Genomic DNA, 27,294 nt, shown 5'->3' with positions numbered 1-27,294 from the left:
CAGTTGTCTGCCTATGCATCCTTCCTGGTTACTGGCTTGAACTGCTTTCCCCATGCTATACTATAGTGCTGTGCATGGTAGCCTGTAGGGGCGGGGAGTTCAGCATTGTGGTGTAGAGGTTTAGCAGCAACAAAACACAGGTTGGCTAGTCCCTTAACAGAACTACAGTATACAAATGTGTGTCGTCCCTTTCTGCAAATCTCTGTGTGCTGACACACTGAAAGATTAAAGGTCTTGCTGTCTTCTTTCCTTTGAAGATTTCCACTTTAGTACTAATTTCTTTGGCTAAATGTCTTTGCTACCACTTTTAGAGAGTTTCCCTTAGTCATGAAGACCCTGCTTTCCTAACAAATCACAATTCTTGCAGTAGGTATAATACAACCTACTTACTATGCTTATGTTGCCATGAGAGCAGTCAGATATATATATATATATATATATATATATATATATAGTAATTTTTCATACAATCCAAGCATGATAGCCTCTTCCACAGCTCCAAAGCATCTCAAACATGATTAAATTATGTGAATTCTTAATCTGGCACCCCAGTAATATTTCATCTGTCAGCATTAAATCCCAGTAATGATATCTTTAACTATTTCCTTGGTGACCACTCTAGCAGGTACACCAGGGGATGGGTTGTGTGTGGAGCCTGCGGGGAGCTGAGAATTTGAAGTTGCTGCAGAGAAAGAAAGGCAGAAAGAAGAGCAAATGAGACAAAAGGCAGAAGATGGCGAAGAAAGAAGAGTTAATAATGATCAGAGAAGTGATTTAAGAGGGACAATTTTCTTCTCAAATGTTTGAATTCTACTGTACAGTATTAAATAAAACTACTAAACTTCTAGGTCCTCTACATTGACCAGATTCATGCTTTGGCCTCTGCCAAAAATTCCTTCCAGTTGGTATGGTAGGTGGTTGTGGGCCAAGTGACACGATTCCATACTTAGTGGCCATATAAGAGATCAAATGGAGAGCCACTAAAGATTAATGTTGTGGTTCATGCTGGGTTGCTAAAGTTAGAGAGTCATAAAGTAGGGTGGGCAAAAGCCTTCCCTAGAGGATGAATAGAAGGAAAGCCAGTTTTTCCACCTTCAAAATCATAGTGGTTGGGAGGAGAATATTGGATACACAATATTCACAAAATACAAAAGGTATTTCTAAATCTGAAAATGGTTGGCATTCTGTCAGACATTTGGCAAGAAAACCCTACCTCAATCATATGCATACCTCCAGACTACTGTTGGGGTCACTGATGACCAAAAGTTCCTCAGTACACATACCTCTCAAATCTTTCCACATGGAAAACTAGATGTTTGGTGGAAGGGTTCTAGCCTTTTCCCTGACCTACTTCTACATATGAAGTGAATCTCTTGTATGAAGGAGTATTTTGTTAATGTAAGCCCCCATTCGTGATCTGAAGAGGTACAATCCACACACAAGTTTATCACTTTAACAAAAAATGGACTACAGAGGCTCTGCCTTTTGAGAAAATACAAAAAGAGGACTGCTCCCTCTGGATCACTCGAGAATAGTCTTGACACATACTTGGATTCATAGGTCTATTATCTAATGTGCAGGGGTGGGCCGTATTTCCTTTTGTTGTTGAATAACTGGCCACATTCCCTTCTGATTAATCTGGAGGTGGGCAACATGATGGCAGTGGACAAGACCAAAGCCAAAAGTGAACAGGCCACCCAATTTTCTCCCACATTAGCAGGCTGGCTGGAGAAGGACAGATCACTATTGCCAAAGGTTTGAACTGATAGCTTTAGATGGCTTCCTCTCCTCCATGGCTCTCCATTTCAGCTTCTCTTCTCCTTGCCCCTTCTTGACAATTTTCCCTTTGGCTAGTGGTCTGAACGAATTGCTTACCAAGGGCTTCTCTACCCTCTCCATTGCTTCATCTCTTTTGGCTTCCCAACCACCAGTCTATCTTTTCTCCTCTCCTGCATGAAATTAGATTCTCACTCTTGGCCTAAAGTCTGTTTTAATGAATTGCTAGCCAGCAGTTTTGTGTGTAGTGAAGCTGCAGGGACAGTCCCCATCATACTCATGATATGATTCTATATTTGTGCATGCAACTGTATGCACACCACCATAGATGGAACAGTTGCAACTGAAAATCTGCATGCCATAGCATATCATAGCACATGTGGTGGTAGTGCACGTGGCCTAATGGCCCCTTGCTCCTAAGGGATTTTCAGCTGACAGTTCTGTGAATTGATCCATATCCTCAGTATTGCTTTTTCTTAATCAATGAACTTTATTTGCTCATTATGTACATGTAGTGCTGCTATATAGGTAGTGGTGTTTGGATGTCTTCCCTTAGCCATTCCTTTTACTTCACATTCTTCTGTAAAAGTGGCCTTTGATTAAATGATGTAACATTTGATTCATCAGGTGTGTTCTAATCTTTCTCTCTTATCGTTTCAAACACAAGTTTTCCCAAACATGTTCAGAGGTTCTGTTCTTTTGGGAATTCTGGTTGTCCTTTTCCATTACCATGGGAAAGATGCAGGGGCTTGCACTGGTTAGAAAACAAAATTGGTCACGTTCTTGATTATCATGTACACAGATTTCCTTTTTGCTACCTGAATGGCATTGTGCCTTTTACAAACTCATTTTGGAAGAATGTGATGGCTTTCAAGCTTGGCCATCTTCTGAAGGATGGGAAGTGCTGGTGTGCCTTCTATGAATAAACAGTTGACCCTCTCACTTCTAGATGGCTTAGACTGCAACAAAAACCTTTGCTGCAGTTTTGCTGAATTTAGCTTTACGTACTTGGAGATGGGTAGAGGGCATTTAAGGCTTAAACTGAATGTTTCTTCTGATGTTGCAGTGATTGCCCCCAAAGTAAGAGGGCCTTTCCCCCTCCTTTCTTTTTTACATAGATAAGCTCCACCTCCAGCTGTTAAGTGTTGGTGTGTGTATAAGCGTGAACATGTGTTAATTGCTCCGTGTGTAAAGGAAAGGGGGTATTGAGAACCACTGGGGGGAATAGACTTGAATCAGGAAGCTGTGATCCCTACTAACTCTACTTGACCAGATTGAATGAAAAACTTGGCATTTATTAGCTTTAGAAATGTGTTGTACATCAAACCTGTTTCCCTGAGAATATGAGATTCTTTTGAATTGCCAGTGTTACACACACAGATGTGGTGAATCTGTAAGGTTAGTAAGCCTGCAAGATCTAAGTTGTGTGCTGTCATGGAGAGAGTGTAAAAGGCTGGCTGCTTTAACTCTCAAAGTTGTGCCCATATGCTTGTTTGTGGATCACAGCCAGAAGGCTTCAGATTGAGCTGGTACACACTTTAGTGCTAATGAGATGAGGGTTCTCTTCCATTGCAAAGAGTTTTGAAATACTGTGCAGAGTAGTCGCTGTGACACAGGAAAATGTTTTTTGAATCAGTGGCCAGTGCTGGCGATAAACAGTTAACATGATGGTGATGCTTTTGAGCTGAGAGTTACTGGAACAAAAAGCACCTCCAAAAACTGTTGGTTGCCACCTGCTCCTGAAGCAGCCTTTCTTTAAACCACTAGTTGTTGAAAACACATACCTTAAAGTCAGGAAGTTGTCAGCTTTGTAGGGGCTTTCAAATCGCTGAAGAATCAATGTCTGCGAGACCTCTGAATCAAGAACCATTCCAAATTCAGAGCAGCTCCAGTTAGAATCATAGTTGGGAATTATATATTGGGCAGTGGAATTGTTACAAATGGCTGTCTTTTCCCCCCACCTCAGAATAGCATTCCTTTCGAACACCATGGCAAGTAGCTGCTCGTCTCCTTCTCGTTGGAAAGCAGCACTGGGTGAGTCCATTCTCACGAGACACCAGCTTGGCGGGTGGGTTTGGATTCACTCCTGCGGGGACATCAAATTGGGTGGCTTTTCATGTCTTTCAGCACTTTATTTCCTTCTACCTTGCAGATAACCGTAGTAGTAGGTATACTTCAAATTAATTAAAACTATTTCTCCCCCCCCCCCCCCTTGAAAAATTGTAGCACTTCACTAGAATTGCTCCATAACTGTCGATAGACCAAATGGTATATTTGCAGGGTAACCTACAGTGTGGTACTGGAATACTTAAGGTCCTTCATGTGGCATTTTTTTCTCGCTTGGAAATCATCTCCCAGTAAAGGACAGAGTACATGCCTTGTTTAGCCTTCTGTTTTTCTGCTAATTCACTAGCCTAGTGTATATGTCTGTAAACCAAGCAGTGACTTACCAGGACTACTCAAATATGCAGGCTTCTGCTTCTAAGCTAAGTTTTAGCTTAGTGCATTATCTAAACCTGGACTTGTGCTTAAGCCCTCTCCTTACTATAACCATGAACTTTGGCCAAGAAAATCCCGTACAACTCATGGTTAGCGAAGAAGAACTTGTCGACCAACCTGAGCTTGGGTGACATGCTCAGCCAAACTTTGGCTTAGCATTTTATTAATTTTTATTTATTAAATTCATTAGTCACTTTATCTTGTCCAGGGCAGCCCAAAGTGACGTACAACCAAACAGACAATAATTTAAAAAATCTGATGTAGGGGTACACAACCCCTACATTTGGGAGGAGATGAGCAGCTGCTAGCTTCTCTCTGGCAATCCTCAAATTTGCATAGTCTCCATAAGCTTACTGTCTTTGGCTTGCCATGATTTACGAACCAGGCCATTGAATCTTAACCAATTTGGAATTGTACCAAGTATAGGAGAAATGCCACATCTGAAGGGGGCCTTAGTTCTGCTAATCACAAGATTATTACATGTTTGCTAGTAAAAGTTAGAATTGAGTGTTGTGTCTTATATAAGACCTGCATTCCTGAGCAATTACAGTACCCTATTGCAACAAAACATGTGAGTCTTTTTTAAATAGTTGAGAGCCTGCAAGAAGTGTTGTTGCAGAACTAGAACTTTAAATAACATGCCTTCCAACACTTTCAGCAAGTCCATTTCCCTGAGGAGGATATAAATGAAAGGTTTCTTATCACTCACAGACTCCTTGTATCTTAGCAGAAATCGGATCAAACATTTTCACAGCTATAAACCTTAAAATAACTTAAAACTGGATAGAGCAATAAAACTCAATCACACACCAGTATCCAGTACTGTGAAAAGTTAGGCTAATATTATCTTTCAATTGCCTAAATTAAGTATGATTAGAACAGAGCATTAATGCATCCTTTTACTCTCGTCCCCTTCCCACAAGCAGCCAAAGATTAAAAAAACATTTTCAAACTGACAATGAAGATGAAACTGTGCCTCTAGACTCTTTACAGGAGACTTCTAAATGATTGCATGGATAGAAAATGAATGGATGCCTGTGACAGCAGCAGTTCTAAAGCTTATCCATTGATTGATCTTTTTGTCTTGACGATAGGAGCTTCAGCAGAGCAAAATGAAGTGTGTGCGTGTGTGTGCGTGTAGACAATCTGTAGCTTGTTGCCAACCTGTAGAGGCTGTTCCTTTTGCTTTTCGGTCAGACTGAATTCTTGTTGCTTAGATCCTATTATTGGGCTCTCTCCCTCTCCCCCGCCATTGTTATAACTCCACATTACACTAATCTCTCACTACCTTATTTCTCTTCTCCCTGCTGCTTTTGTGTTCGTTTGATTCCATAGCCCTTTACTTTGTTAATTACATTAGCAAACTGATTATCCACATGGGTCAGATCATCTGGATAATCCAGCTGTTCATAATTTCGACTAAGCGAGAGGATTCTCTTCTGAACCACCTTGAATGAAGAGTTCACACTGGGTCCTCCTAACGGGATGCTTCTGCATGTCTTGAGAGCGTGTTAAAACAAAGGCAGGACCACAGCAGAGATGTAGAGTGCCTGCACTTTGTACTCTGTGGGAATTTTTCAGCTAGCTTACCCCACTTCACGTGGTGGTGGTGGCGGCGGCGGTGGCGGCGGCGGCAGAGAATTGAAATGGGTCAGGCAGCAAAGATCAACATTTTAGCAACTAAAGTGGGTAAAAATTTCCTCTGAGTGAAGAACTGTAGAATCCAGTCCACTATCAAGGTCTTTGTCTGTAATGATTAACCTCTTGTTGCATGTCAAAACATCACCGCTGCTGCAGTTTGACTTAATAACAGGTCCCTATGAACTGTGCATCAAAAGAATAGTCCCAATTCTTCCAAGGGTCAAAACTATGTAAACAGGCTATTTGTTGTCAGTCCAAACATTACACAGAGCTGAGTAGCTTAATTTTGGCTGCTGTAATATTGAATTTAGGATTGCTTCCACAAGGCTTGAATGAAGTATGGATGGATCCTTTGAAACTGTTCTTCTCACCATCAGATTTGTGCAAGCTGTTTTCCAAATCCACTTAGGTTGGCAGAGTTTTTATTCCTTTGCCACTGAAATTTTATTATTTGGTTGTAAAGGAAGGGACTTCCTTTTGCACTGTCCCCATAACTTGCAGAGTGCTTAATAGTTTGTTTGTTTTTTTAAAAAGGCGAACAGTGGTTTCCCATCCAACACACGTATATTTGAAGGGAAGAGACTGAGGCAAATTTCATTCCCATTCTTGTGAAAGGAAACTTCAGTTTTCATTTTGAACCAAAAAGCCAGAGGACTTTCAGAGAATTTGTAGGTACCTCAATGGCTGATCAAAGTGTTGGGGCAATTCTTTAGAAATTGTTCCTTCTTCATTCAGGTATGCAGTGTGCTGAAGCCTCCACAAACTGACAATGACTGACAATGACTAGACTGACAATGACTTCTAGATCCTAGAATTCACTTAATCCTTATCACTTTCAGCATTCTGGTTGTGATTGACAATCTACACTGCCAGGTTGGGCACAAATTTCTGATTGCAGAGTTCACAGGGGCCTTGCTTAATACTGGCATATGCTATGGAAAGGATCTTGTAGAACATATTCAATACAGTGTTGCTGCTAAAAAGATGGATTTCTTTTATATAACACTTGCATTTATCACCCTATCTCTTGATTTGGGTTTCATTACTAATTCAAGAGCTTACCCAAGTCATCCGGTCTTTTTTGCCAGCATGTGCTTCTTTCCTCGTTCTTCATACTATTTCTCCTTGTTCATGAGGTGCCTTTGTTGCCTTAGCCTTTACGCAAAAGGAAAATGCCTTTCACTTCATGGGTGCCACCTGCTGGGTGTAACAGCGATTCTGTCAGGACGTAGATTTGTGCACACTCATTTCATCCTTCTGAAGTGAATGCATCTGCCCAGTTGTATTTATGAGGAGTGGCCAAGAAGACTTTAATGGATCAGTTTTTATGCCGTTTCAGTAGGTGTGGGCTGATATTGACACCCTGTTCCTTGGCTTCAATAGATTCCTGCTCTGGCGACGACCAGTATTCTCCAGTCTGCTGTGCATCGGTGAAATGTTGCCATTGAGGGGCAGATAATGCATGGCTGATCTCCTGTTACCAATGGCTTTTACTAGCAAAACTACCCCAAACTAGAGCAGAAGAAATAATACAACTGGATCTCTCCTTGCTACTTAAAGATACTCGCAGGAACATGGACAGAATCCAGCAGTTGCCACTACAAGAGGCTTTGGCCAGAAACCTGATAACCTTATGTGAACTCTAGCAACACAGCTGGAAAAGGAAGAGACGGTTTACAGCATTAACCGCCTGTTATTTAATAGCCATTTCAGTTCTCCCTCCACAGGCGGCAGCCTTTCCCCCCTTTTTATTGTTCTACTGTAACTATGAATCTTTTACTTGGTTTAAGAAAGTTTTGTATTCATTTTGCTAAGATTCTTGGCTTAACTCTCTGTAAAAAAAAAAAAGAAATCAATCTCGTTTTTGTCTGATTTGGAACCTGTGTAGAAATGTGAACAATCCTGAAGTTTAAAACAAAATAAAAACAAGACTTGAAACTTCTTGTAAACTTAAGTCAGGCAGGGAATGTGTAAATGAATTTGAACAGTCTGCTTTTATTTTACACTGTTTACTTTTGTATGGTCCCATTTTACAGAGGAGCATTCTCAATATTTTTTTTAATACATTTTTGTTATCTTTGCTTTTGGCTGTCTTGTTCTTCCAGGGTTTTTTTTTTAAAAAAAAGTTCAGTCACCATGCAGCATAAACATATTTTTATTCCAATGTTTATTCGTCTCTAGTACTGTCCAAGAAAGAGCAGAAGATAATTTTAAAGAGAAGTAGCCAAACCCAGTAGAGGTGATAAGATCACTTCCTAGACTCTGAAGAACAAAAGTCAAAGCTCTAAAATAACCTGTTCAGGAAGGTTTTATTAAGTGAATGTAAAATGTATTCATAGAGCAGGGTTCCATGTGAGTGACAGGATCCATGATTTCTGCTTGGTTTTTGGTACAGATGCCAATAAAATCTGAATGCTGTCACTGCGGTGTGAGCAGCGTTGTAGTAGGTGTGCTTCTCTTGAATATGCGGAGAACGACAAGTGCTTAGAGCTTGCTGCATTATGCCAAGGCTCCGAGCTATAAACAAAATGTTCCTGCTGTAAGATGCCAAGAGAACATTCAAGCTTGTTGAATTCTTTAATATTAAAGTGTGCAAGTCTGGAACAACTGGCCTTCAGCTGATGATATACCTAAGTAATGGCCAAAACACTTACCTTAGCAAATGGGTGTGCCAGCTATAAATATGGAAGAACCTTTGTTTTCATGAGCAATATATTTATCCCACTGTAATCTGGGAAAGTAGAAGGCATGTGAATCATACCAAATACCACTCAAAGTACCATCAGTCCCACCTTGGGAATGAAGATGCAATACATAGATATGTTGTGTTACTACTTTTTAATCAACAAATGTGAGATTCATGCTTCCTTGGAAACTTGGTGGCTAATAGAACTCCATGGTTTTCTTTTGCTCTTAATTTGCAATTTTTTAAATTGTTTCAAAGCTTTGCCAGTTCCTTTTTAGTTTTGTGGATATGAACAATCTTGTCGCTTTCCTTTAGCTATGTTAGAACATTAACCAAGTGCTTATTTGTATTTTAAAAGTCTTGATTTGATGCAACCCACAATTGGGGAAGTGCAATGGGAATGTTTTTAAATGTTGGTCCATGGAGAATTTTGCATAACTGTATCACTTGGTTACTGTGGATGTTGGTTCTTTAGGCATGTGCACTTCCATTTTGTACAGTTCTACACTTCTGTGTGCTTTCTTTGTAAATACTTGTGGTCAAATGATGTAATGTTAGAGACTTATAAAGGCAGCCTCTTCTTCTCTATATATATCTGGAACCTTCAATTGCTGTACTATACTTAAAAAGTTGACTGATGCAAATTTCTAGACTTGTACTTGGTTGTGGGCAGTCTGCGCCCTTCCATTATAGTTAAATCCCACCATCACCTACTGAAAATATAGTTAGAATGTCTCTCTAAACCTGTGTACTGGTATCAAGTTATCTCGGAACACCTCATTTGTATTACCACTGTATTTGTGTACTTTAATAATTGTGTAAATAAATTCATAAGGACTTCTATCTATTTTGCCTTTATTTGCACATCTAATGGGTTCTCTGCTTATAGAACAACATATTTATTCAAAGCCAACTGCCAGAAATTTTAAGGCGGGGTGGGGAACCTCCAGATGTTGCTGGACTACAACTCCCATCTTCTCAGTCTTATCAGCCATGCGGTCTGGACCTGATGGAAATTGGATACCATCAACATCTGTAGGGTTATAGGTTCCCCACCTGCGTTTTAAGGCCAGGCATCTGCTTTGACTTCTGAGCTTTCTTGTGGAGTTGATTTTTGTTTTGCCAGCTTTTATAGTTTAGCAATGCTTTCCCCTTTCTCCTCCTCTTGTGTGCTCTGGGAACAGTATTGGTTTCTAGATGAGATAGTTGTGAAGACAGCAGTGTTCATTCTGCTGAGATGAGTGTGAAATTGACCTGGGGTGTGGCCACTGAAATTTGAGGGAGGTGATGTGAAAATCTTCTGGGAGTTCTATTGGGAGGAAATGGAAAGTTGGAAGTGGAAAAAGCAGGGTGGATTTATCACCAAAGGGTGAGATACACTATAAGTCAGTGGTTCCCAATTAGCTAAGTACTGCGGACCCCTACTTTTGAAAATTTTGATACCTGTATGGTAGTTTTTGTTATGTGGACGGTGCCACAGACCCCTAGGTGGGTTATGTGGACCCGTGGGTTCTATGGACCACCAGTTGGGAACCACTGCTGCAGGCAAAAATGGAAAGGAATATCTGGGTCTATCTCACTGTACCATGCATTTTTCAGCATTGGATGCTGAAACATTCATATAGCAAAAAGAGTCAATAAGTAAGGGCTGAGATGTAAACTTAGGAAACTAGTCAATATCAAAACCTGACAAAATGGAGTGATTCCTACCACCAGTGGCAGTCACAGTCACTTTACTGTACCATGAAATGTAGAAGCTCAGAAATAAAATCAGACATTACACAGTCATGTAGAATAAGCATGATTGTAATAAAAGTCACATGGCTGTTAAGCCTCCAGTGGGATTATTCCAAAAGTAGTAGGTCAATCTTTGGGAGACCTGACTCATCTAAAAGATTGCTGCGCTATTCTACTACCCAGCAGAATACTATATCCTGGAGTGGCTAAGCAAAACAAACAGTGAAAGATTCATACCTTGGATGGTTATGTATCACTTACACTGCCGTCTTCAGTTGCGCTGCAGATAGGCTGTATTTGGTCGTTCCAAAACTGAGACAGACAAGGGCTTGTCCTTCACCTAGCAATATACCTGGCAGTAGAAGCTGGATATGCATGCAGAGGTGAACTCTTGTTTCAGTATTTTCCAAACCTTATTTTCTCTCCAACTGGAGGCACACCTCACTTTTACAGCACTTTTAAGAGTTATTGAATAAGAACTTCTCTGTCCCTCTTGCAACAGCCTGCTGCATTAGTTTTGTACCTGTTTTCCCTCCTTGCAGCAGCACTCAGAACAACCAACAGAATACAGCAAGGACTCAGAATTAGAACCAACAATATTCTACATCATTAAAATAATAAAATGCAAAACAGTAACTACTGAACAGTATTGAAAGAAGGATGTGGGGGAAACCATTTTAAATATCAGGCAGTAAATAAGTACTTAACGCTGATCTAGGAACAGGGTTGAGAGCTTGTTGAAAGCAAAGTTGTCAAGTGGAAGCAGAATACCAGTGTAAAGAATTATAATCAAAGCTTTTGAGGCAGGGAGTTCCACATACAAAACACAACCATAAAAGGTCAGGGTGCAGTCAGGGACTTTTCTTCCCCCAGCCCGCTTTCTGCCAAGAAGAAAGAGGTCAGCACCCCACCTCTCCTGAACTAGCTTGCTCCCTCACCTGCATGCAATTCCTGATTGCCCATGGCAGGAGTGGGAAACCTGAGGCTCCCCAGATGTTGCTGAACTACAACTCTCAACAGCTATATCAGGCGTGGTCAGTGGCCCAGGATGATGGGAGTTATAGTTCAACTGCATCTGGAAGACCATAAGTTCTGCACCCCTGGCTAGTAGCTACTAGGCGAGTGCTTAAATACAAGGCTGATACAAGTTCTCTTTTTACAAGTGTGGAAGCAATTTACTTTGGGTGCTTTTTGGATTGCCTTTTCATGGCCCAATTTGAGAAGCGCTACTGTCAGGCACCAACCTACTTACTTTCACTTACTTGGTGTTCCCTCCACAAGACTTACGGTAGTCAGCACTGATGGGATGCTAGTGCCTCTGTTCATTCATCATAAAGAAGAAGTGCTGGCCTGTCATTGGCTACATAATTCTCTCATACTGGCTAGCTGTAGCTATAGGATTAGAGTTGCTTTGTCCAGCAAATAACTTAAAATCCAGAGAAGCTCTCTTACTGTATTAGTCTCACAAGGAAGCAACCTGGGTAGAGAAGGGCTTGGGGGCTTTATCTCTGGCCCCACCCTAATACATGGCTCCCTCTGCCATGCACGGGGAGATCGGAAGCAAGTAAACCTATGCAGAAAGATCTGGACAGGTGTTGGCTTCCCTGGGTCCTGGAGCACTGTTAAGACTTCCAGTGTCCAGGGAAGTCTCAACATAGAGGCCTCCCTGCTGCAGGCAAGAGGAATGGGGAGCCAAGCAGAGGTGTGCTGTTAGGAATGGGACCAGAGACACAGCCCCACACTGCAGCTTCATGAGAACAAAGTGAAGGGGGCCAGAATTTTGACTAAAACCATTAAGTGGGCTCCAGATGAAACAACCGCTTCTTTCTGGACATAAAAGCTTGCTATATGAATTTATGTGACCTGTACTTAATGAGAGTAAAGAACAAAATTGTCTGTGGTGTTTTAACATTTAGCAAAAACATTTCTTCAAAACATTTTTAATTTTTTTTAAGAAAAGCCCTTGAGTTACTGGCGTTCCAAGTTAATTTTGCCTGCAGTTTAATATGTGTGCTTTTTCCTAATTTGGGTTGTGCAGAAGCTATTGCCATCTGCCCCTCCATATAATTCACACTCATTCAGTGTTCAACCACCCTACAGTAAAGCCTGGCTGTTATTTTGTCCTAACAGTACTTTGCCATATGGTGAGCTGCTCAAAATAAACAAAAACAAAGAAATCTAGATTTAACCTAGTTTGTGTATCAGTAATCCTAAGGATTTTAGTTCCATAGCAGAAACTAGTTTCTAGACTTTTCACGCAAAGTACATATGTATTTGAATAATATTGGGATCTGCTCTCTTGTCTTTTCTTTTTAATGACTGGTGCGGTACTGTACTACGGAAGTGGGGTTAAGCCTTTTCCACATCTGGTTTTCTTAATTTAAATCCCTTTGCAAAAGCTTCTGAAGGGGAGAAGTTAAACAGAGGAAAAGTGTTAAAACCAATTATTTCCCTTCACTGCAGCCCCAGCCAGAACTTTCCGTCTCTTCTCCAATCCCTCAATCCCCAATTTCAACACCACCCCCACCACCTGAGGGTGATCCTAATCCTGAATCTGCTACAGTTTGTGTGATTGCTCCCCCAGCCCTGTATTGCAGCATATCTTCATTTAGAATGTTTATCCCACTTCATAGCCCTGAAAGGCTCTCAGGGCAGCTTATGAAAGATTACCCTATTCAAATTTGGCTTCAGGAATAGAAGTAACATGGCGTCCTTATGGAGCTAGGATTATCAAGGCGGCATTCCCTGCCTTTATGCTTAGTCTTCCCTGGTTTTGACACTTAGCTTTTGCCCACTAGTCAACAACTCCCACTGTTCTGCGCGCTAAACATGCAAAGTGTTGCGCGTAGCCCCATCTTTAAACAGCAGCGGCCGCAAATTTATGCAGACCCTTATTTAAAGCCCAGTGTTACCCTGATCCTACTGGTATTGCTGTAGAAAATACGACGGAGCAGGCACATTTCCCACAAATTGTGGAGCTGCATAAAATCCCTGGCACCTGAACTGGTTAAAGAAAAAGCAGCGTACATCCTTTTTTAGGCTTGGTTCCAGAAGTGTGAGGATTATGTTTCAGTGGTAATGGTTAACAACTCAGAAACCTAAAGGTCTGGGTAGTATTAAGTAGTCAGAACCCAGTGCTTTCAAAGCTCTATGTTCCCATTTTAAAACAAAGTTTACATCCACACATTTAAAATACAGTTGCCCCCAAAGAATACTGGGAACTGTGGTTTGTTAAGGATGCTGGAAATTGTAGCTCTGTGAGGGTAAACTACAGTTTCCAGGATCATTTAAGGGAAACCATGGGCTTTAAATGTGTTTTAGATGTATGGTGTGTATGTGAACTTTGACTTCTTTGACTTCGATGTTATTCTTCATGTAGGTTTCCATATTGTGTCTCAGTAAATGACACAACTCTTCCTTTTGCTACTTAAGATAGATTAGTGTGCCTTGTGAGATAGGACGGAAGCAGAGCTTGGGGTCATTGGCTTAACTTGTTCATTTGACCTGTTTTTATATCAATGCTCCATATATTAAGTGAAAGGACAAGCAGTTAGAACACTAACCACCTACATCCTTACTTAAGGTCGGTCACAAGAATTAGAACTTCCAATTTTTGAAGTACCGTATTTTTTGCTCTATAAGACGCACCAGACCACAAGACGCACCTAGTTTTTGGAGGAGGAAAACAAGAAAAAAAATATTCTGAATCTCAGAAGCCAGAACAGCAAGAGGGATTGCTGCACAGTGAAAGCAGCAATTCCTCTTGCTGTTCTGGCTTCTGGGATAGCTGCACAGCCTGCATTCGCTCCATAAGACGCACACACACTTCCCCTTACTTTTTTGGAGGAGAAAAGTGAGTCTTTTAGAGCAAAAAATATGATATATTTCTGGCCTTCAGTTTGTGGGGGAGAGCTTAGAATTGCAGACAAAGATCACCTAGACAACTGCAGATTAAAAGTGACAAAGCAACCTGATGGAGAAGTCAGATGTTTTTGCAAAGTAGTCAGAAATAAAAAAAACACACCCCTCCAAGCCCAGTGTGCTATTTCAAGAAAAATAGCCTAGCTTATATCTGTCTGGACCCACCAACCTCTGATCTAGAAGTCTTCTCTCCCTCATTCTAGAAGTGTGAACATGATTATTTTTCATCTGCTTCTCAGAGGCATTATCTATTTTTATGTTTCAGGTTTGGAAACCTAGCACGACAAATAGATGCCTGAGCTGAGGCTGGATAGAAAATTAGGCTGTTGACTATGCCTCAGAATAAAATAAAAATAGCAGAAGAATGAATTTTCAGAGCCATAATTCCTGATGCAACAATATTTTGACAACAGAATAAATAGCTTTATTCACTATGGTTGTAACAGTTCACTAGAAAAGCATAAATCCAGATTACATTGACATGACATCCACATTGTATTACATTAAAGTGCATTTACATGAAAGCAGGGACAAAAGTGACTTCACTTGCTTCAAACCTGTCACGAGCACAGTCATACACAGCCATATATTGCACGCACACACGCACACGCCGACAATTGAGACAGACAAATCCTGCACAAAACATTGCCCATAGCACACAAGACCTTTGTTCTCCTGGAAACCCTCCCTCACCACTGAGCTGCTGCTGCAGCAGCAGCAGCTGCTGCACTTTTGAGAATGAAGAAGGCAAACCTCTGAGCGTACGGTAACGGTTGAAGGGGGCTAGTTTTGTTGAAGTATGAAAAGAATTGCATAGACTCTGGATAAAATAGCATAGAAGGGACTCACCAGAATGGATCGTTTCCAGGCATCTTGTGCTCACACACCCTCATCTCATGCCCCAGGGTGATGTGTGCCTTCAGCAATTGTGTGTTGAAGGGGGCAGGGGAAAAACAAGGCTCTTGGTCACTATTTAAAGGTCTGTTGCATCATTCAACCTATTTGGTTCAACTGCTTTCACGCCTCCTCCAAATGGATAAAAATATAGATCTTTATATACTACGTATTTAAAAAGAGAATAAAAAATAATTTGGTACTTTTGCTTTATGTAGTAGAGAACCCAAGTTGGTTCTTTTGTCTGTTCGGATACCTGAATGCAGGGATCTGTGTGCGAGAGTATCAATGGACCCACAGTTTCCCCTGCACACACAATCTTCCCCATTCATCTTAGAACGGCATGCTGGGGACCTAGGCTGCATATCCTGATACGTGTGCCGCATGCCTGGAAAAGAATCAGAACCTTTGTCCATTCAAGAGATGCTATGCGTGTTCTTGAGCACATGCAAGTCTCCGGATCAAAGGGTACGTGTGTAAGCTGCTGTAGCTCATTTTCATTTGCGGACGTGTTCTCCTGCATCAACCCTTTTGCGCCCATTTGCACTCACACATACATGTTTACATACATTCCTTATAGAAAACAGCTGGAGGGGATAACAGAAAAGTCCATCAAATATAGAATAGTCAAACGTCATCTGGCACTGTGTAAGTTATAGCCATGTACCAAACAGAAAACAGTGTTGCAAATTGTACTTCACAGAACTGCACCAAGAGGTAGGGGGTTCTTTTTATCCCTTGCAGTTAGCGTAGAAACTCGTGGAAATGTTGTTAATTGTACATTATGCATAGTACATTTCTTCTCTAGAGATTTTGCCCCCACCCCAAAAAAAGGAACTCAAAGGTATTAAGATACATAGTCAATGAGAAGGTGATGGGTTTTTTCCCTTGCTTTTTGTGAACAAAGGCGTTGTAAGCAGCTTTCTGCCTTGAGAAGAAATGTATGAAGCTAAGACTCAAATTGTCCCAGTAAAAGGATCTTCCTTTGTGTCCCTGATTTCTGAAATCCTGCACTTCACAAGCTAGTTAAATTTATGTCCCTTAAAAAATGACACCTGGTAGGAGCTTGGACAAAGGAAGAGCAAAGGTACATCATTCCTCCCAGCATTTGTGACTGTTTAAAACTAGCTTGGCCAAGTCCTGTGAGGTGAAAGCAACACTTCCCTATGGCTCTAGCTTCCCATTTCTTATCTCCTTTCTCTCTCTCTCCTTTTCTCTTCTAAATATGTAAGCTATGATCCGGAGGGCTACTGAGCTGAGTCGTTTATTATTACTATTTTTATCAAAATGGCAGCCCCACTCACTCCTTGACAAATAGCTTTTGAAGCTTGGGGAGTAGGGAAGTTGTTAATATTTAGGTCTTTCCTTTTTATTTCACAACAATCAACATGTTGCTTTCTAGGACTGGAAGTGTAATCCACACTGCAGTTTAATAATAAAGAGTACAGCATTTGCTGAGGGCATGAGATTCTGCTCCCCTGCCCCCAGCACAGTCCAGAAGCAGATGTATAGTGTTGAATAAGCTCTACATGAGTCAGTGCAGCAGAACACATGTTTCCTAACCATCTTAAAACAAAAGGCATAGCCAGAATTCTGCAAAGGATCTGCAGCTGAAAGAGGACAAGGAGACTGTTCCGTACAAATAATGTACTGGGTTTACAAATAAATAGCTGATGTATGCATGTCTAGGAGAATACAAAATAATAAAATTATCAGGCAAACATCTGGCCCCTGCCATCAAATACATTTTAATTCAATACCCAGTATGAAGTTCTCACTAGATAAATGCTTATCAAAAACAGGAACATATTAATGAAATTTTGGCTATGTTGAGGAGCCAGCTTTGGCCTGGCCCCTTTTTTGGACTGCCCCCCCCCCAAGATGCTGACATGCCCTCCCTTGCAAATGTTTTATGTGGTACAGCTGTCTTAGCCTACCATTTTTTAATCGTTTCATCTGGGCATCAACCTGACACCTCATTTTGGTGCTCAGAACAATCAATTCCTTCTCATAATGTAGGTTAACTTAGATCTTGGTATCTTCACCCAAAATACTATGCATTCCAGGTCAAGGTTGACCTAAGTTTTGTGAAGTCGTTTTTGCCTAGGTTTGGCCATCAGCTGCTACTACTAAATTCAGAAGAATAGAAGCTTCTGCTAAATGTAATGTTATCAAAAGTAATAATCAGCACATTCCCCCTTTGGTTAAACATTATGTTAGAGATTAGAAGTCTTTGACTATTTTCTTTGTGTCTTGGCAATGCTCCTATTCATTCCTCCACATGCATGTGAGGAGGAAGTGCGCTTGTTGGCCTCACCCCCTCCATCATGTCCTCCTCATCCCCTCCCTGCATCCCTCTGTGTTTCAGCAGAATTTCTCTAGGGAGGAGCCTGTTTTCTCTGCTGCAGAAATTGCATTTGACTGTGTAGAGAGCAACACAACTACAAGCTATTGGGATCACAATGTAGGGATGGTGCTAGCAACTGTGTCCCTGCTCTCTTCACTCAAACACTTGGAATCACATGAGAGGGAATGAGTGAACAGGGCTAATATCTCACTGCATTTTTAGGGAAAGAACCATTATCTTTGACACCTGGCAGAATGTGCCCAGTCATCATTTAGTGATCTTGTAAGCAAGTGACAACCAATTTTCTAACGCCGTGAGATGGGACATACATGCATAGATTTGACCTCATTTCTGGGCTCAGAGTGCATGGCAGAATTGTTTTACCATCCTTTTCCCACTAAGATTATCTCGTATCCTCATCAGTCTCCCTTCTTCAGTCTCCCTTCCACTAAGAGCCTGACATTTTCCACATACGCATGGTGTTAGGGACGGTACAAGAGCAGAGGAATAAGCCAATATCCGTCTGCTATCATATCATCTTACCTGTCTAGTGAGCTTGTAGGGCATGAATGTAGTGTAGTATAGTAACAGGCTGGCCAGACACTTCATGTTGCAGGCCAGGTTTCTGCCTGTGGCTGCCACTTGGTGACCCCCTATGTAAACCATAGGATGGGATCGATGCACAACTCAAAATTCTAACCTCAATTCCTTATATCAACTATCCGCATATGTGGTTTTTCATTCAGAACTAATAACCCTAAAACACCCACCTGTGGAAGAACCTCAAATGCCTCTAATTCTGTATGCAAGCCCTTAGAATCATCGGTCCATCTTTAAAATACTTTACGAAGGAGCAGGTTAGAGTCCATGTTAATTGTGAGATGACTGTGATTAACATGCATTAAGTGGTAGTGCGAATCCCGGAGCAAGCCTAGCGGTTCTTTTAAGTAAGGAGATGCTGTGAGTTAAACTGCTTTCACCTCCCCCAACACTGTGCTTCCAAATGAAACCCATCTCACCTCTGCAAACAACCCTACCTCTGTCCCCAAAGGGTGCCATTTGCTGTCTGATTGCCCACATATTACTTCACAAGCTGCTGAGAGTCACAGAGGCAGGAGAGCTGCACCAGTGGAGTTTTAATTCCAAAGAATATGGGTGGCAGGAGGCAAACCTACCTCCTTTGCCCTCCTCTTTTTCCTTTCAAACATTCTATCCTGTAATGACCAACAATCCCATGAATGCCTCAAAATGGAGGTGGTACGGTGTTTCATGAAAACGCATTTGGTTAGCACCTTTTTGCAACTCTCTTTTTGCGCCTGATCATGCAAGGTGTGGGTGCTCCCCCTCCTCCAGTATCATCTGGAACCTGCAAATGTTGGAGGCTCACATCTAGAAATGAATGCCCATCACCTGTGTTTGGAAGGGCTTCCTCTATAAATGAGGGTCTGTTCTTAAAGCTGAGTTGAGCAGGGAGCACACAAGGATTGCTCTTTTGGCCTGCTAAAACTAAACATCACTTTCTCCAGATGTCATTTGAAAAGAGCAGTTGTGGAGTTTCCTGGGACGGACTCCTTCTCGGTACATGTATAATATTTCCAGTAAAAAGGACAATGAAAACAAAACTCATTAAAAACCAATTTAACAAACCAAAAAGTTATTGAAAATTGTACAGGTTATCAAAATTGGATTAGGGTTGAGTCAAATGATCTAAACACATGTGGAAAAGAATAGGTTTGGAAACCTATTAGAGACAACCAAGTCCCTGAGATTTCTCCTTGCTAAGCCATTCCTCCTTAAGCACACAAAGACATGGAAGATACATTGAGGTGCACCACACACACAAAAATAGACGGGTATTTCCTCTGCATTACGGGAACATTTATGTACACTTCCTCTCTAGTTAAAATACAGTTTCATCGAAGTGAGCATTTTCTTGTGATGCATAGTGGGACCTCTACATGTGTTTAGAAGGCCATTTGTTTAGCTTACAGCAGTAGGTATGCCCAGGCAGCTTAGCCTGAAGATCAATCCCATTTTAAGTGGGGAGAAAGGTTTTTAAACAAGCCAGCTTTCAAAGGGTGATCTCACAAGCTGGTTGGCCTCCAGTTCCCAAACAAGATGGCCCAGCCCTAAGCTAGTCCTATTTCTAAAATAAATTAAGTGTTGAAATGTTCTGACTCCTCCTCTAAATATATGGCATTCGTCCATGTCGCATTCACACACAGGTTTCTGGGTTAGTTACAACTTCCCCATTCTTTTCGTCTTTCAGAAAGTGTTCCACTTCAATAGAGTCCACCTTGGCGTTTCCAGATTTGTTTAACTCTTCTCTTTCAGCGACATCTTCTTGTGTGTGTGTTTCTGCTGGTTTTTTAATACAGAAGGCATTTCCTATCGCCAGCACCAAAGCCGAAGTGACCACTTCAACGCCAGCCATAATAAAAACATACATATATTTGTGTGTTGCATCCAAGACTTTGCCTGGAAGAGAAAATTCACAGCTTCATCAACAACATGTTCAATCAAACCCATTCTCTAAGTTCCCAACTCTCTTAATTTGAAGAAACATTTTCAATAAATTTAGAATCCCTATGAATTCTGATAGCTCTTTATTTTTAACTTTCAGTATGGTACATGTGAGTGCGCTACTTCTTGGCTGATTGACAAAGCTGGCCTGTAACCACAACCACTCCACCTTGTCCCTGATCCTCAGTCTGCTCTTGCACATGTCTTTGCTCTTCTGAGCATGCTTCTGGGTACCAGTTGCCAAGAACCAGAGGAGTGGATAGTGTTATTGTATTCAAGTCCTGTTTCCTAATAGCCACCTGGTTGCCACTGTGAGAAGAAGGCTACTAGACTAGATGGGTCACTGGTCTGATCCAGCAGGCTCTTCTTATGTTCTTAACATAGCCATGGGGCCAACAAATATGTAGGAGGCTTCAAAGCTAAGCCTGCCGTTCATTTCCTCAAAATAAAATTAAGTTGTGTCCCATGGTAATTGCCATCACCTTTCTGTCTTCCCCCATAAACCTGCTCCATCCCTTAACTGACAAATAGCAAATGAACTGAATGTAACATTTACCTGCTGAAGGTGGTCCAATTAGAACAGCCATCGCCTCCATCAGGAGAACTAAACCAATGGCACTGGAAAACTTCTGTGTGCCAACAATAGCCATGAGAACTTCAAACTGAAGAGCACCAACCATTCCATAGGAAATGCCAAAGAAAATGCAGAAGACCACCAGTCCTTCATAATTGTAGGCCATGGACCCCATGAGATCAGTAAAACCATTAAAGAGCATAGAAAAGCTAAAGAGGTAGACACAACGGGGCCTAACCCACTTCAAGCCAGCCACTACTCCACAAATGGGCCGAGCAAAGATATCAATCATTCCAAGAATGGTCAGAAGTAAAGCTGATTTGCCGTCTGGGTTCTTCATATCCTTAGCATAGCTCACCACAAAGACCGGGGGCACAAATAAGCCCAGCACCATGATGGATGCAGCTACTGTATAGATTACGAAGCCACGATCTCTGAAGACACTGAAATCCAGTAGCTTTTTCTTGATTTGCTTCTCAGGGGCCGCTTGGGAAGCGTCAGGTTTTTTAGGAGCATCCAACGGTCTCATCAGAGCTCCACAAACACAGCAGTTCAAAAGTAACCCCCCCAAGATGAGAAATCCTCCTCGCCATCCATACTCATATTGCAGTTGCTGCCCCAAGGGTGAAAGAGCGCAAAGAAACACAGGGCTTCCAGCTGCAGCCAACCCATTGGCCAAAGGTCGCTTTTTGCTAAAGTAGCGATTCAGCATGATGAGCGACGGCTGGAAATTGAGCGCCAGGCCCAGTCCTGAAACAGAACAGATGCCAGAGTTTAAATCAGGAACAACATTCAGCATATATAACAGGAGTGCTCTATACTGCAGGTGAGCAATTCACAGCACAAGATACAAAAATAGCCCAGGATACGGTTTGGGGTATGGCCAAAGACATCAGCATATCTTTAAGGGCTGCATGCTCTTGTCCAAACCTGTGCAGGAAGACTAGCCTCATATAACCAGCCTCATATAGCCAATATGCTTAAGTCTAATTAATGTATGAAAGGGTTAATACCATAGAGTAAGCTATCCTGCCAGGCTTAGCTGGGTCACTTCCTTTATCTTGGAAGGAAATGGGTAATCAAGCCTATTGTTGCCCCTCAGTCTACTAGAGCAGTGTTTCCCAACCTTGGGCCTCCAGCTGTTTTTGAACTACAATTCCCATCATCCCTGACCACCGGTCTTGCTAGCTAGGGATGATGGGAGTTGTAGTCCAAAAACAGCTGGAGGCCCAAGGTTGGGAAACACTGTACTAGAGAACCCCCAAAGAGATGTGAGCTGGTTGTTCCAGCTCAACCACATGGCTCTCAACCAAGTACTCTTGAATTCCTATACCAAGAATGTACGAACTTTTACCACTTTGGAACTAAGCTAAGTTTTACCACCTGTGCAACTTTTCTGAATGCTGTATGGAAAAGCACATCAAGCTGACCTTTGGAGAGTTTGTAAGTAAAACATTTTTAAGTTACCAAAAGTGTGGTCTTTTTCCCTGCCGGGGAAGTGGGAAACTTTGGAAGGAATTTAAAAGGGCAGATTTTAAGGTTTTACAGTCTATATTTCCATGAAACATGGAAAAGCCTGGATCAAGTCTGGTAAGATTCACTGCGTCTTGATTTCTTTCCTTTTTTTCATTTTTATTGGCTTAAAAAAGAAAAAAAAACAGACAGCAAAACAAAGAAGTCTAAATTAACATTGCCTTCTACCAATAAGAAATAATAATAACTATTACAATAATGAATAATCTATAAGTCTATAAGTATATCTATACTATTAAGTATATAAGTATATCTATACTATATATCTATAAGTATTATACTATCTATACTATATACTATAAGAATCTATAAGTATATCTATACAAGTATATCTATACTATTCTATAAGAATCCTTTGCTGTCCCATGTATTATTTTATTTCCCAAATTCAACCTAACCCTCCCCTCCTCCCCACTGCTTCCCTTCACCTGTGTGAGATCTTCCCATCACAATATATATTTTTTCTAGTTGCTTTGATAAAATAGAGTAACTTGAAAACTGTTAAATTATAATTACTTCTTTTGTCCTTACACGCTTAGCACTGCATCTTGATTTCAAGGGAAACTATAACCTGCTCATACCTGGACTAGCTCTTTTCACACATACAGAACCAGTCTTGCTTTGTGCCTATTTTAAGGGGAAGAAATATTCCATTTTCTAACCACCAAAAAAAAAGGAACCATAGTAATCACATAAATATATGAGAGATCTCATTTGATTTCATTTTGTACCTGATGCTTATCAATCACAGATACACTTATGGGAATGAAGGCACCCCCCCCCATCCTTTTTATTATGCATTTATAATTATCTGTGTTCATGATGGTGTTGGGACACCTATACACAATCCCTCTTTCAATACTTTTTCCACCAACAAAATTTCAGGGCGGACATACTACTTTATTTTCAATCAGTGCATGTTCTGATTCAACTTCCTGCTGAAATCCTGTATCTTTTCATACCACAAGTGTCCCATGTTTCCCATCCCCACCCCCATCTTGTTGCGCCATAGTGCAAGGGTAGTGCTCCAGACAACAATAATGCAACAACATTGGGGAATCATCGCTGAACAACAAATAAATGGTGTGTGGACAGTCCAGTATAGATCCATCACTAATGCACTGATGCAGTCTTGCAGAACCCACCTGCAAAAACAAATCCAGTTTGGAAGGGCCCTACAACCAGCAACAGACTCATGCTTGCAGCTACATGTGGATAGTTGTGAGCAAGGCACCTCACTGACCTGGCAGAGGAACCAAGAATGGTAACTGATGTTTGACTGCAAGGAAGTGAGAAGACGCCTGAGGCCAGTCAACAAAGAGAATGCATATGGTAAAAGGAGTGCTTTAGAAAATGTCAGGAAGTGGTAGACAGAAAGGGCGTTGTGAATGAGAGACCTACTTTACACCAGTGCATGCAATGTGAAACTGTACCATTTAAGAATGCCATTAAGGGATCAGTGCTCCCCTACATACACGTCTCCCCACAAATACAAAACTAGCACATCAAAGAGATGCCGTACCACATGTCCCCCCCGCATTGGCTCACCCTCTCTCACAAGCTATTGCAACCACTAGCATAGCTACATTTAACACAGTCAGCCCACTGGCTGGTTCTTGGACACTGGCACTTACCGGTAATGACACCAGCGGTAAGGTAGACCTGTATTATATTAGTGGAGTAGGAAGCAGTGATCATCCCCAATGAAGCAAAGAGGCCTCCGACCAGCATAACAGGACGGCAACCAAACCGATTGACACACATACTGCACAGGGGCCCTGAGCAAAAGAGAGAATGGGTAAGATGTTTGTTTCTGTAACTTCCCAGATCATTAATATATCTATCAGTTGCGGTTTGTATTTCTTCTCATAAGGCCCACCCAGATTCAGTTGTCTGAAGACCTTGAGTCTGAAGACGTCAGATTCCATTTTCCATCTCCTTTTCATTTGACCAAGGCTCTAGATTGCTGGTGCTTACCCAACACATCTGGAGGATACTTGAGAATGTTAGCTTTCTTTTTTTTAATGTGTACAGATATTGGTAGCCTTAACATTTCCATTATAAACCACACCCCTGCCCCACCCCTGGCACCATTTGTGATTCCAGGGATGGAGCAGGTACCAATGTGACTACCAAGGAACTATTGGGAGCTTAAAGCAAGCTCCTGATGGTTCCTTTGCTGTAGGTCAGTGTGAGTTCGAGCCCAATGGATCGATGTGAGTTCAAGCCTGTCAGTGAGTTTAAGCCCAGTGGATCTGTTGTGCAACCAAGTTCCCCTTGGTGAATTTAATCATGTGGCTGACCCCTGCAGAAAGCAGGCTTGAACTCACTGCCCATGACATAGGGTGAGTACCATGTGGGTTATCACACCGACCTGCCAAAGTTGTCCCATCTGGCCCCGAAAGGTTCCCCACTCTATTTTAGATCATATTCGGAGAGCCTTTTCCAGTTCCACTGCCACCTGAGCCATGACAGGTGATCACTAGGAAAGGAGCCTTTTCAAGTGTGGCACCCCAGCATTAGAACCTGGCACCTACATGGATGTTTTCCCAGCACCTGGAATAGATCTTATTACTATTTTGAACTTTTTGACTTGTGCTAGTCTAGCAGTTTGAAAGCACATCAAAGTGTAAGCAGATAAATAGGTACCGTTCTAGCGGGAAGGTAAACGGTGTTTCCGTGCACTGCTCTGGTTTGCCAGAAGCGGCTTAGTCATGCTGGCCACATGACCCAGAAGCTGTATGCCGGCTCCCTCGGTCAATAAAGCCAGATGAGCGCCGCAACCCCAGAGTCGGTTACGACTGGACCTAATGGTCAGGGGTCCCTTCACCTTCAGTCTGTTTTATTCCAACTAGTGTATTTTAATGCTACCTTTATAGACTTGCTTATTTTTCATGCCCTTGTTTTCTTGGTTTGGGGAACAAACTATTTTATTGTAAAAGCCACCCTTTATAATATATATAAATATTAAAAATAAAATAAAATAGAGTACTATGCTTCTTTGATGTATTTACTACCCCAGTTTTAGAATGTTGTAAGTACTTACCTGTTCCATAAAGCATAGCCAACAAAATGGAGGAGATCCACGCGGTGTCACTGTATCCAACACCAAACTCCCGGATAAGCTCTTTAAAGAAGACGCTCATGGCCTTTGGGAAGGCATAGGAGAATCCCGTGATGACAAAGCACCCAAAGAGAACAGCCCAGCCCCAGCCGCCATCTGGGGCTTTAACTCCGCTAGGACCATCGTCAACCACCACAGCTCCCATGATGAGATTTTATCTGTTTCCTAAGACATAAAAGAAATGTATTTAAATATTCCATCAGTACCATAAGATATGATCAGCTCAGTCTTGGTTATGCAATGAATAATTTTAATATAGTAGGGTCCATAAAAGCGGACGTCCTATGGAAGGCAAGGCTAGCTTTTTAGATGAAGTGGTCTCTTATGCAGAAAAAGGTCTGCCCTATTCGCAGCAGTGGTGACTGGTGCCCATTGGGATCAGTAGGGTGGAAGGCAGGGAGATCAACAGACAGAGCCAACTTGCTGAGTTCTATAAGGCCAGCACTGAGACTAAGGTAGAGGAAGCTCTGACAAGCAGTGAACAACCCTTGGACTGGTTGCAAGTAAGGAGACAGACAAGTGGGGGCTAGCTGATGGCAGACTGAAGTTGATGGGACAGTGACTCGTTCTCCCTAGTGGACCAGCCCCCACTGTCTACCAGTTATTGTTGCATTAACATCTGTATAGCTGTGTACTTGGAGAGTGGAGCAGAAAGTGGGAGGTCCTTTTTGAGCAAGATTTGCAGAAGACAGAAATGGGATATTTATAGAATTATAGAATTGCAGAGTTGGAAGGGACCCTGAGGATCATCTAGTAGTGCAACCCCATGCAATGCAGGAATATGGAGCTGTCCAGTATGGGGAATGGGGAGCGAACCTGCAACCTTGACATTATCAGCACCAAGATCTAACCGACCAAACTCTCCTTGTTGTTATAATATTCTATCTATCTATCTATCTATCTGATGCAGTAAGTGTTTGGATGTGTTTCTCCTATGAACAGATCTTCCAAAGGACAACTTCCACCTGGCTTCACCCAATTCATTTTGGATGAATACTACATAGCAGAGTCGTTTCTTAAACCAGCGATAACTGTAAATGTCAGCATGCAAAATGTGTATGAATATAGTACCATTAGAGCAGAGAGCTGTGCCCTATTCAGAAGTTATACTCACATGTAAGACCGCTGTAAGTACAGAGCTGCACATAGTCTCCCTGCTCCCCATATGGGCATTCTGTGAAGGCAGACATTCTCACTGTATGTGAGGGCTTCTTGGCACAGGCCTGCTCACACACTGGTCTTACGTACAACCGTGACATCTATCTATCTATCAATCATTTATTACACGGTCACAGACTTGTTAAACTGTAAGGTCCACATAATGCTTTGGTTGTTTGGTTCTGTTGATATTTTTCCAATCATTAAATATGTGGATAAATTTATATACCCACATTTACAAACAGTGGCAAACTTTAACACTCCCTGACCTATTTGTTTAGGCAGAATTTTCCAGGCTCGTAAGATTCATTGAGGGCTCTGTTTTGCTGAATGTTTTGATGGATTCTCCTTTCAATCAATGTATTTCTTTGTATTCCTGATCATAATGCTTTATATAGTAAAATAATAATAATTATTCAAGGGGATAAAGAACTACACAACTTTGATAAGACATCTAAAAGCAGCCCTGTGCCAGGAAGTTTTCAATGTTTGATATCTTATTGTGTTTTTATATGTGCTGGAAGTCACCCAGAGTGGCTGGGGAACCCCAGCCAGGTGGGCAGGGTAGAAATAATAAAGTTGTTGTTGTTACTTTTATTATTAAGATTTCCCTTTCCTTTTTAAAATGAATTTATTGTATTTAATGTACAGTGGTACCTCGGGTTAAGTACTTAATTTGTTCCGGAAGTCCGTTCTTAACCTGAAACTGTTCTTAACCTGAAGCACCACTTTAGCTAATGGGGCCTCCTGCTGCTGCCGCGCCGCCAGAGCACGATTTCTGTTCTCATCCTGAAGCAAAGTTCTTAACCCGAGGTACTATTTCTGGGTTAGCAGAGTCTGTAACCTGAAGCATATGTAACCCAAGGTACCATTGTAAACTG

The 27,294-nt window shown here is 41.6% G+C and overlaps 3 protein-coding genes across 10 annotated transcripts in view; 1 reads left to right on the top strand and 2 right to left on the bottom strand.

Annotated features, from left to right (window-relative positions):
* The window catches only part of CSNK1D (casein kinase 1 delta), a 38,821-nt gene extending 24,192 nt beyond the window's left edge, over nucleotides 1-14,629 (top strand). Inside the window, exons 9-10 of one of the 4 annotated variants that reach the window (XM_079967462.1) lie at nucleotides 3,743-3,810; nucleotides 7,300-9,445. In XM_079967462.1, the coding sequence (XP_079823588.1) occupies nucleotides 3,743-3,775 (33 nt within the window). In that variant the 3' untranslated portion in view covers nucleotides 3,776-3,810; nucleotides 7,300-9,445. Of the gene's footprint in view, nucleotides 1-622; nucleotides 3,483-3,742; nucleotides 3,811-7,299; nucleotides 9,446-14,525 lie in introns of those variants that run through there. The other 3 variants (XM_079967461.1, XM_079967460.1, XM_079967458.1) reach the window with 3 other exon arrangements.
* MBTD1 (mbt domain containing 1) overlaps nucleotides 1-27,294 on the bottom strand; it is a 125,988-nt gene that overhangs the window by 90,167 nt on the left and 8,527 nt on the right. The window lies entirely within an intron of this gene.
* Nucleotides 14,662-27,294, bottom strand: part of SLC16A3 (solute carrier family 16 member 3) — a 32,417-nt gene continuing 19,784 nt past the window's right edge. For 4 of the 5 annotated variants that reach the window (XM_079967446.1, XM_079967445.1, XM_079967447.1 and 1 more), the window contains exons 2-5: nucleotides 25,178-25,420; nucleotides 23,766-23,909; nucleotides 20,581-21,348; nucleotides 14,662-19,979 (exon numbers count right to left, since the gene is read on the bottom strand). In XM_079967446.1, the coding sequence (XP_079823572.1) occupies nucleotides 19,717-19,979; nucleotides 20,581-21,348; nucleotides 23,766-23,909; nucleotides 25,178-25,400 (1,398 nt within the window). In that variant the 5' untranslated portion in view covers nucleotides 25,401-25,420 and the 3' untranslated portion in view covers nucleotides 14,662-19,716. Of the gene's footprint in view, nucleotides 19,980-20,580; nucleotides 21,349-23,765; nucleotides 23,910-25,177; nucleotides 25,423-27,294 lie in introns of all 5 variants that reach the window. The other variant, XM_079967448.1, reaches the window with a different exon arrangement.

Source organism: Podarcis cretensis (assembly GCF_951804945.1).
Source record: "Podarcis cretensis genome assembly, chromosome: 2".
In the NCBI taxonomy this organism is placed as follows: Eukaryota; Metazoa; Chordata; class Lepidosauria; order Squamata; family Lacertidae; genus Podarcis; species Podarcis cretensis.
The sequence above is the reverse complement of the archived record's forward strand: the minus strand, read 5'-3'. Positions and strand labels throughout refer to the sequence as shown.